Source organism: Camellia sinensis, chromosome 11 (assembly GCF_055761805.1).
Source record: "Camellia sinensis isolate YWXY chromosome 11, ASM5576180v1, whole genome shotgun sequence".
Taxonomy (NCBI): domain Eukaryota; kingdom Viridiplantae; phylum Streptophyta; class Magnoliopsida; order Ericales; family Theaceae; genus Camellia; species Camellia sinensis.
The window spans coordinates 152,816,681-152,828,064 of NC_138971.1; the positions used below are offsets into that span (position 1 = coordinate 152,816,681).

General features: G+C 34.3%; 2 protein-coding genes across 3 annotated transcripts; both read right to left on the reverse strand.

Annotated features, from left to right (window-relative positions):
* Positions 1–537: 537 nt before the first annotated feature.
* On the reverse strand, positions 538–3,216 carry LOC114276864 (uncharacterized). Its single transcript, XM_028218703.2, has 4 exons — positions 2,949–3,216; positions 2,016–2,152; positions 1,215–1,312; positions 538–890 (listed from the first exon to the last, which is right to left on the reverse strand). Exons 1-4 carry the CDS (start codon positions 3,214–3,216, stop codon positions 677–679), a joined length of 717 nt encoding a protein of 238 aa, XP_028074504.1. The 3' UTR covers positions 538–676.
* A 1,628-nt stretch (positions 3,217–4,844) lies between these two features.
* UBP20 (ubiquitin-specific protease 20) lies at positions 4,845–10,472 on the reverse strand. 2 transcript variants are annotated; one of them, XM_028218712.2, is made up of 8 exons: positions 9,416–10,472; positions 9,175–9,295; positions 8,889–8,999; positions 8,466–8,638; positions 7,967–8,305; positions 6,882–7,004; positions 5,569–6,073; positions 4,845–5,429 (listed from the first exon to the last, which is right to left on the reverse strand). In XM_028218712.2, exons 1-8 carry the CDS (start codon positions 9,965–9,967, stop codon positions 5,122–5,124), a joined length of 2,232 nt encoding a protein of 743 aa, XP_028074513.2. In that variant the 5' UTR covers positions 9,968–10,472; the 3' UTR covers positions 4,845–5,121. The 2 variants fall into 2 exon arrangements, with proteins under 2 accessions (XP_028074513.2, XP_028074514.2); XM_028218713.2 differs by having other exon boundaries at positions 4,845–5,426; positions 9,416–10,330.
* Between the last annotated feature and the right edge of the window lie 912 nt (positions 10,473–11,384).

Sequence of the window (11,384 nt, forward strand, 5' to 3'; positions counted from 1 at the left end):
AAATTTGGTTATAAGCATCAGCCTAAAATTTGTCTTAAAGAACTAGGTAGATAAAACAATAGCAGCACTACTATTGCAAGCCTAGCGAACCTCGCTGTGCATGTATTCTCTTTATGGGAAACTTAGACTCGAAAAATATGAAGAATAAAATGCAAAATAAAGAAGAAATGACCATTCTTACTATCAATTGAAGTGAGGGGGATAGAATTTATAGATTCCTCCATGACTCTTTAGAAAGGTTGTGACCCTTGAAAAACACACACTCTCTCATCTCAAGAGACACAAGCATTAGAGTAAATTTAAATTCAAATTCAAATTTTCCAACAATTTGTACAAAAATCAATTGTAAAATTAAAAATAACTCTTTTATTTAAGTCTAGGATTTTTCTTGTGAGACAAAATTATGTTTAGTTTTGTGATTAGCTTCTAATTTATGTGTGAAAAAGTCAACAAACCTCTTTGAATAAATACAGATGTTGAGTCTGTATCCAATCTTCTCTCTGAACACCCTCTCAACCAAATTATGTATCCAAATCATTTATACATGAAATACCAAATTTTATTCTCAAGCAATTTGTAAATGGCAAGAGTACTTTAATAGCCATACATATGGGAAAATAAACGAAAATTCATTTAAAAACAATTTTTAAAAATCAAACCAAACAGACACGTGTTTCTAAGCTCTCTGTTTGAAAATTCTCTTCAAATGCTCTGCAATTATCAATGTTGGAGTCGGAGCCGACGAAACTGGCGACTCCTCGGGTGTGTTTGGATCAACATTGTCAATGAGGGATCGACCTTTGATCATATCAACCTCTCCATCTTCATTCATCATAACCATGTTGCACGGAATTCTCTGTGCATAGTATTCACTGTATCTCTGGTGATGCCTGTTGTCAAACACATCCTAAACAATTTAAAAATTCAATTCTACTGTGAACCCAAAAATTAAACATATAATATAACATAGAAGAGTAATGTTAAGAGATACCAAATATTTCACATGGGCGTGGAGTCCATAAAAGTGTGAGATTATTTGGTCATTTATTTAATAAAAAATTTAAGACTTGTAATATTTTCTAACATAGAATATATAGAAATAAATAAGATTATATGATTCTATGGTTGAGTTCTTCACATATTCTTAAATTTGTAGAATCCACAATTACTCGAGAAACAACAAAAGATAATTTCAATTTGTGGGAGTGATTTACCTATCAAACACTACAAGAGTTGCGTGGAGGCTTATGATTTGCTCAACAACAATTAATTGCAAAGGGTACCCCATTTCAGCTCTCATTTGCAGTTTTACCTATATAATGCACAAAAATGTTGTGTGCATAATAAATTGACAATCTTAAAGTGCATAGCAATCCTGCAAACTTAACGATAAATAAATAATCCATTAGGGGGAAAAAAAAAAAAAATCATTAAAACTTTGAAAATTTAAAAGATGTAAATCAAATTTATTTTGGATGTAACGCACACCACACTAATTTAAATCTAAACACCATACATTTTTAAGTTCTAGATAATTTTTTGTGCAGAGCATCTCTAGAAGGAATGAGGGAAATATTACTATATTAGAATTTTTATTCACATTTTTTTATCAATATGATATGATAGTGACATTTTTATAATTAAATATCATTTTAATTAGTATCTTGTTTTACAACAATAAGATTCGATGCAGTCATCACATCATTCTGTATGTAAATTATGTGTGCTTTTTATTTATATATCGTTATGTGAGAAAGAAAAGAAATCAATGTTACAGTGATATCACATTTTTATCCACACACAACATTATCCTTAATAAGAAATCACCTTACTATGCAAAAAACTTGCTAATTTTATGTTTCAATTTTGAATTTATAAAGTGAATTCTTGAGAAGGGGGGGAGGGAAAAAATCTTTTTTCACTTCGTACTTTCTTTCTTTTTTTTCCACGAATTCTTCAATAAAATTCAAGATTGAAACACAAGAAAATGTAAAGCTTATAAATAATATATATACCCCATATTGTTGGCAAAGATCAATTAGTTTTTGGACTTTTTGATACTTGGAATCGCTCTTCCACTCGGTTTTCTCTGGGATGCATAACAAATCTTCTAGATCCATTGTCCAAACGTCCGACCATGTCTTTGAAGATACTAAACAACACACACCAAAATTAAATTGCATTAATTTATGAATCAAATCTTTGGTTAAGTACTATTAGCTTCGTTTGAAAATAGATTTTTTTAGGAGTTTTTCAAAAAATTTATAAGGGAATGTGGTGGCTCAAAAAATATCAATTTATTGGGAACAACCAAATAATTCCTAACCGTGGGCTCAGCTCAAGTAAGGAAGTCCATCAAGCAAATATCACACCCTCCTTCTATAAAAGGAAAACATCTCATGAAAGATAGGTATGCCTCATCTCTATATTACATTAATACTTCTCAATTCTTGATCTATTCTCTTGGCTTCAAAAACTCTAACTTTGTCATCAGAGTGTCCCCGGCCGGCAATTCCAATTGGGTGACGCCGACCATGTTTATCTTTATAGATTTACAGGGATAAGCTTATCTTTTCACTGAGTCTCTTCAACAATTTATGTGAGTGAATTTATTGAATCTCACAAGTAAAATACGTTAATATATTTGGGAATGATTTGTTTTAATTATATTGAAAAACGTGAGTGACTTATGTGTGATTGTTTTATGTCAAATAAATTGATTAATTTAAGCGTGCTTGTTTGGAAAAAATCAATAAGGGAGGTTAACAAGATAATATAAAAAAAAAAATATCTAAAAATATAAAAATTAATCACACAATCGGACACAATTTTTTCAAATGAGATGGGTCAGATCTTTCGTGAGTCTCACCCCATGTTCAAAGGGTTGTGTCCAATTCTGTGATTAATTCCTGTGCAAGTAAAGGAATGCTAAGTAGATATATGCTCACATGGAATGTTAAGCCAAGGCGTGACACCAAGCAGAGTAACAGAACAAGAAGCCTCAAGAGCTATGTTCTTGAGGACCCATTCAAGTGGCTCCATTGTAAACTCCTTCAAAGCATCCATAACCACCACCACATGCTTGGGTAAGTCTGATGAACTCGGTGACTCACCAGGTATCAAATCTTGTGCCAGTGTTCTCTTCCCCTTTGACAATTGTCTTGCTTGTTTGGCAACCTGGTTTTCTTCTTCCTCTGTTATATCAGGAGCAACCATTTTATCCTCTTCTCTCGTTTTTTTTTTTTAAGAAAATTAATAGTAGAGAGAGAGAGAGAGAGAGAGAGAGGAAGGAATTGTTGGGGATCATTTTGGTGTTTATATAGAAGGGTTTCGTATTTTGGTGTAGTTTGGAAAGAAACAAACATAGCTTTGACAAAAACAATGTGTGAGCTTAGTATGCTTTTTTATGTGAACTATGCTACAGTTTAAGTACAGTGTGATAATTCCAAGTTATAACACTTTGGGTTATACAGATGATTTGTTGATATATGACACTCGTACTTAGCCCCGTTCAAGAATAAACTATTTTAGTTGGTTATTTAACTTTTTAATTATTTTTTAGTTTGATTAAAAAAGTTGTGTTTGAGATGATAGTTGAATTTTTTTTATAGTTGATTTGGTAATTATGAGAGAAAACGACTATAGGTTAGCTAAAAAAAGTTGTGTTTAGGATGATAATTGTTTTTTTTTTTTTTAGTTGATTTGATAGTTATTAGAAAAAGATAAAATGATTATAAATTAAATGTGACATTTTATCTTATTAATTATTTTAACTTATTTTATCTTTATTAGCTATTTAAACCACATAACCTCTAGCCAAACAAGGCCTTAGTTTAAGATTGTCAAACTATGCGAATGTCTTTTAGAAACTAACCTATACAAGATTAAGGGTTTTCAAGTAGGAAAAGCACTGGATATGCCAGTCTTTTAAGCTAGGAGAAACTAACTAGGGAATATACCAAGGGTTTATACCCAATCCACAAAAAAAATAATTTCACTATATCTAATCCACTCTTTAATTTCATTAGCAGTAATGTCATGACTAAGAATAACTCAAAAGAAGCCTCCAAATAAAATTTATTGTGTCGTGACTATCAACTTATAAATCTATTTTGAAAATCATCTCGTGATGCCTAATATTTCCACTTCAGCGCAAGCATAATACTGGTAATGTTGTCCATAACCGATGTGTGATGCCAACATTTCCAACTTAGCATAGACACAACTCTTATATAATATTGTCCACTGCATTGTCCACTACAAGGGTTATCATTTCATTTGACTTGAAAGTCTATGCCCTCCAAGCGTTTTCCCAGCCCACGCCAGTACCCCTTGGAAAATTTTGAAGGAAAAAATTAAAAATAAAACAAATATCCAATATAGGCCCAAATTTCAGCCTGTTGGATAGAGTTCGGACCTAACAATTTTTACCCTGGGCCATCCCAGTCCAGCCCAACAAACAACGGGTCAAGCTTTGGGCACCATTTTTGCGGATCAAACTAACCCAACCCCTAGTCTACTATGACCCAACTCGAACCGTCAGCCTCAGGAGGAATCCTAGATGAATGTATCATGCAACGTCTAATAAGTCTATACTAGACATCCTCCACAATTGGATTCCAACATTATCCTCCAACAAAGAGCACAAACCAAAAACTAAAAAACAGACCTTCATACAAGCACAGTAAAGAGTCAACTAAAGAATTAATGAAATCATATAAAAAAAATTCCAGTTTTTTTAATTTTTCAGCATCAAAATGGCTTTAAGTCCTCTCATAAATATCAATCTCTCATCCAACCAATGAAACACTGAAATAATGGCACATAAGAATTTAAACCTGAAATTTATAATAAAAAAAAAACTCAATAGGAGGCTCCATTGATCTATAAGGTTCTTTTATGAGTTATTTACAATGGTAGCGAATTGCAATTTACTTCATGATCTAAAACACTTTCTGTTTGCTTAAAACATTTGTAGAACTAGCATAGCCCAAATAAAACTTCAACTCAAAACTCTACATCTGAAACAAAATATAAACAAACCTATGGAGCCAAATATTCCCAAGGAACAAGAGAGTTTACTGTCAACATCTACAAAACATCTATGTCCGTCGAACCTGTTCAGCGTAAACTTCCAGCAGCAACCGGACGCAAAAACGAGTCAAGATTGGCCTTATGGTGAGAACTTGAAGGCCTATCATTTCTGTTTGAAGACAATTCCACTCTCCCGCCCCTCTTACTGTTCGAAGAACCTTGAGACCCATTCATGGCAGCCAATAATTCTGCGCTCCTGGTATTGGGCATGTTTTTCAATAGTTTACGAGCCTGCTTTCTGTGTGAATCCTCCTCTAGATCATTGTCCAATTCTCTTTTACAAGGCACTTGTCTCTCTGATAACGGTTCACCACATGGGATAGAATAACTGGCTACTAACAATTCCAACCCAATTCATGGTGTTAGTTCTTACCAATTTCAAGAAAATTACATAAAAATGCATAGATACTTTAGTTTTTTAATTGGTTGTAGACTGCATAAATACACAAATGAAACTTTAAAAAAGGAATTTACCTGGAGGCTCTTCTGCATATATATCAGGGCTAGGGGGGCTAGGGGGCGTTGAAGAAGTGATATTGGCACCGTTCTTAACTTCATCAAACTCTTGATTGCAACTATTTTCTGTAAGAACAGATGGAGATAACTTTTTCTCAACTTCACATGAAGCTCCGCTGGTAGAATCACTTATCTCCGGTGGCACTGGAGTAGATAACCTTTGAGACTCATTACCTTCAACCCCATCATGTCTAAATCCATTAGAAGGCTCCACAGAAATTCCAACCACATCCTCTCTGGCTTTGTTGATTTCACAACTACAATTATTTGCCACGTGAGGGGATGATGTAGAAATGTGATCCACGTTATCTAAAACTGACTTGGGGGAATTGTTTGATACGGTTGGATCTACAGATGACTTATCTGCTTCCATCAAACTTGAAAGCCAGGGTGTGCCCCGCTTTGCATAGAATAGAATGTAGGCTTCCTGAGAAAGCACATAATCTTCTCGAACTCTAACAACCTAAACAAACAAAAAAAACCACTTGAACATTAATTTCTGCTTTCAAATCGTCAATAAAAATATAATTACGAAATGGTATTCTCAACCAGTACTGCATCCCAATGTTCCCTCATAGAGGAACAAACAATTTAAACAGATCAAACTAAAAAAGCCATCACGTTAAACTAGTTAAACTTCACAACATTAAAAAGGAAAATTGTACTTCAGGTGAGATAAGAAAACTTTCCAAATGTTTGTCCATTACATCATGATCCTTAAAACTCAACCCAAAAAGCCTGTCCCAATTACATGGGAACACATGCATAGATCAATTTCCTCCAAATTATTCCATTCAAAGTCATATCCTCAGTTAAATTTAAGGTAAGTGGTATTTTATATCGCGTCAACCCATTGTTTTTTTTTTTTTTTTTGGTCCTGATTGGTTTCTTTTACCGCCTTCAACATGGATCATTTCACTCCTCACAGGTGCATTAATTGGTCTGCGATGCACATGGCCACACCATCTCAGATGGCTCTCTCATTTTATCCTTGATTGGTGCCACTTCTAACTTATTCCTAATGAATTTGTTTCTTATTATATCTTTTTCTTGTAACACCACTTATCCATCTCAACATTCTAATTTCATATACACTTATTTGTTTTAACATATTTTTCTTAACCACCCAACCCAACAATCAGTACCATAATACATCACATCCACATATAACGCAATCTCAAATGCAATGTGCATCTTAATTGACATGAGCAATAATATCCAGCAAATACTATCTTACAATCCACAGAATATGCAAGCATAGCAAGTATTACCTTTGAGTCATCCAACCTGAACCACGCATCTGGGGCTGAACGCACAAAGCTATAGTAATGCCCAGAAGTGGACGAGAATCCAATATGAACCACAATTGCATACAGATCATATTTCAGTTCCACCTATAGGTTAAAAAAAAAAGAATGAGAGGAGGTTAGTAACCAGTTCACATAACAAAAGAACAAACAAAGCCAATGGAACATGGCATTTTTTTCCCAGTTAAAAGAAATATTTGAACCCCACAGATCCCACCCATCAAAGTATTTTTACAACAGGACCAGAAAGTACCAAAAAGTAAATTTACAAAAAACATTTGTAGCCAATATCACAAGATAAAAAGTTTCCCAGAGTTATTCACCATTAGCAACAAACAACAAAAAAATAAAGAAATTCACTCAACAGTGTCATCGCCTGGATTTTGGCTCAAAAGAGGCAATAATAAGGTAAAATGTTATGCCTACAACAGTGCCCTCCCACCCCCGACATGCATCAGCCCTAAAGCACTTAACCCCCAATCCTAACCACAACACCAACTCGGACCGTGATGGTCACCCAAATGAAAGCAAGTATTTTATTGAGACATTACACTTAACAACAAATAATCATTCTACACACTTGCACATATTTCTTGCACAAGAAAAAAATTACCAATAAGAATATATTAGCAAGCATTTTAAAAAAATAAAAATAAAAATTGACATTTTAAATGTAGACTTCACAACATAATAAAAGAGACTGTCGTAAAATAAACACATAAAGGGAAGAAATTATTAGAAATTTATTTAAAATAAAGAAAAAAAAAATAGGAGTATTTATTAGGGGACGAATTGAACAACTATTTCATGAACATATAATAAAACACAAATTTTATAAAGTTGAGGAGGGCCCCTCCTATGTCCATGCTCCCTCCGTCCCTGGCGATGCCCTTCAAATTAGATCACAAGACAATTGCATCAGGCCTCCTATTTATGCAGTTCAAATTCCTAACAGATCTTTCTACTTTTGGCTTTGACATCAGTGACAATTAGATCATAGAATTGAAAGAAATTCTCAGACTCAAAAGACGAGTACACCAATAACTCACATTATTATTCTGACTGGCACTAGTGTACGGCAACAAGTTCAGCTCCAATGGGAATTCCACAAACTTGTCAATCTTCTCAACATAAGAGCCATCATTCTTGAATCTCTTCAAATGGAATGCAGCAACCGAGGGAGCCTGGTCCAATAGAAGCTGCTTCTCTACTGACACTCGTTCCTTACATTTTTCACAGGTAAACTTTGTCTCTGGATCTTCAATCTTTTCCACTCTGGTGAAAGATTCCAGAGCACTAGGAAGTGAACCCACATCCTCAATCTCTAAACTCAGGTCAATCAAGGGCTCGTAAGTGTCAGAACAGTGACCACAATTGCAACATTGAAGCTGAAATTCAAACACAAAAGCATTCAACATTTAATTAAAAGAATCAGTAAGTTAACTCTACCCAAATATGCGTGCATAAGATGTTAGCTAGCTTTATCAGTTAAATTCATTATTTAAAACAGTGATGATGGAGGAGCAGAAATCACTTTAAAATTCATACTTTGCTAATTAGACGACCACCGAAAACTTGCTTGACCAAGTTCTCATCCTCTAAAGGAAAAGCCATATCCTTCATATTCGAATAAATATAACAGCTTTCAAGTCTATCTAGAAAGCATTGTAGAAATTCATGAGCATCTTCCTGCTGGAATCTCTGGAAATTAGATGATAAATCTGATATTGATAGGTCAAGAATCACAATGGAATATATAATTTTAAGTTAAAATGTGAGGAATCATACAACCAGCCATACAAGATACTGCAAGACCAAAAATTCATAGCAATGAATCAAGCAAAAATGATGATTGAATAGTTCAATTTGCTCTGCTCCAGTGACCAAAACTATGCAATTGTATGTTTAATGCCAATCCAGACCGCTTCTTTACAATTAGACTTCAACAAATTTCACTGTGAAAGAGGATACAGCTCAAATTGTCAACAAACGTCCATGGGGTAACAACTCTGCCCATAGAAGTCAGTGAGAGTTCAATGTGGTAACGAAGAGAACAAAGTACACAAAACCCTTCAATATCACCTGCAAATTCCAATTCCAAAATCAGAATTCAACACACAAAGACAAGGAACATAGTATTATGAACGATTGATGCATTTACTAACTCCTGTGAACAAATCAAAAATATCAACAACAACAACAACAAAAAAAACCCTAAATGAGATGAAACATGCATAATTGAGGATATGAATCTTACGATAGCAAGGCCTTGGGTGATAGTATGACCAAAGACCCTGAATAAGCGGCACCGTGTATGTAAAACATTGTAAGACTGCATTAAGAAAGCAAGTGTTGCCTAGATTTGCAAGCCCAGAACCCTACAAATTCACCAAATAAACAAAATTGAAATTGAAATTACCGAAATACTAAAAACCCAAAATTGAAAACATACACATCAAAAATTGGCATTTAAATAGAGATTTAGAACACCAACATACCACAATAGCAGGCTTAATTTCATTGTACCAATCAACATAAACTGAAACTAAGGGCTTGGTTTCAGTTTCTTCCTGCAAAGACCACAGTTCAGACAAACCCAATTCCGAGGGTTTCAATTCTTCACCCAACAACCACGGCTCAGGCCAATCTAAGCTTAAGGCCTTGGTATCTTCACTCTTCCCTCTGCGAGAGTCCCATGGCGTGGTCGACCAATGCGAAGACGAGTACGCCGGAGCAGTATTCACTGGCGAAGAATGCAATGTATCATCTTCTTCTTCGTCTTCTTGGGAATCAACATCAAGAAACAAAGCCGAATCGGACTGATCATCGAGGGTTTCGTCGGGACAAGGCGACAAGTAGTCGAAATTGGAGGAATCATCGGCATTCGAATCCGAAGGACCTGAAGATGAATTGAAAAGATCGTCTAGGGTTTCAATCGGGGGAGGCGGAGAGGGTGAATTGGGGGAAAACCCATCTAGGGTTTGCTTCAAAACAACTGAATCAAAAGTCGAAGAGTCCAATTCTCGAGGTTCTGTAAGGTGGGTATCCATGGAAATTTCGAGAGAGTTGTAGAGAGTGATGGGGATGACAAAAATTAGGGTTTTGAATGTGGGTTTTTTTCGGGGAAGTTGTTTGTTTTTCGGGTAAGTTGAAATTGTGAATGGTGGGAAAAGATAAGAGAATTGGTGGGTTTCAAAATTAGGGGTTTTGTATTCGGGGATTTGAAGAGGTGAAAGGGAAAATTTTCAGTGCGGACCCTTGTTTTTTTCTTCCTTTTGAAAAGCGAGGGAAAATGGTGAGGGGTTTCGGTTTTCCGCCTCGAAGTACAGAGACAAGAGAGAGGAGAGAAGAGAGAGAGAGATACGTAAATTTCTAGTTGAGAGAGAGAGAGAGGGGCAGGCGTAATAATTTTTTAGTTTTTGGGAGAGAAAGATGTAAATTTAGGTCAAGTTTGGCTATTCTAAATAAGTATATATTTTTTATTTTTTTATCTTTTTTTATCACATTATCTCTCTATTTTTCTGCATATCTTTTTGTAAAAAGATAAAAAGTACACTTATTTAGGTCATTCCAAACAACCCCTTATAATTTAGACAGAGAGAATAGAACTGTAATTTTATAGAAGGAGAGAGAGAGAGGGGTAATTTTATAGTTTTAGAGAGAGTGGGGAAAGAGAGATGTGTAAATTCTACTTGAGATAGACTTATAAGATTCTAGAGAGATGGTAATTTTATAGTTTAGAGCGAGGGTAGAGATATGTAATTTTACTTGAGATTCGTTTGGGAACAGGTTAATTTAGTAATTTTTTGACTATTTAGCTAAAATATGAGCTAAAAAAAAATAGTATGTTTTGAATGACTTTTTAGTTTTTTACGAAAAGATTTATAAAAAATAGAGAGAAAAGAGAATCTTTGACTTTTTGGTATGGATTGTTGACTTTTTGACTAATTTAGTAACTTTTTGATTTTTTGACTAAAAAATTTGGTTATCAAACGAGCCCAGATTTGTAATATGAGAGAGAGAGAGATGTAATTCTACTTGCGATAGATTTGTAATATGAGAGAGAGAGAGAGATAGATGTAATTCTACTTGTGATAGATTTGTAATATTCTAGTTTGTTGGATTGGCCCCGTTTAGTATAACTGTTAAAACAGCTTATAGATTATAACTTAACAGATTATAGATTATGACTTTAATCAAAAGTTGTTAATCTGCTTGGTGTAACTGTTGGATTATAGATTTAAGTTGCTGAGTAGTGTTTGTTATATAAGCTGTGAAATAGCTTTTCAATTAATTTTTATTTTTTGTTTGTCTACATTTCTCATAAAAAATAATAATAATAATTTATAGTCCATTTGGGTCTTTTTTCTATTTTTAAAAAAATAAAAAATAAAAAAATTTAAGAGTAGAACCAAAAATTAACATGTCCACAGCAGAAGCTGATAATCAGAAGCAAGGGGTGAGCAG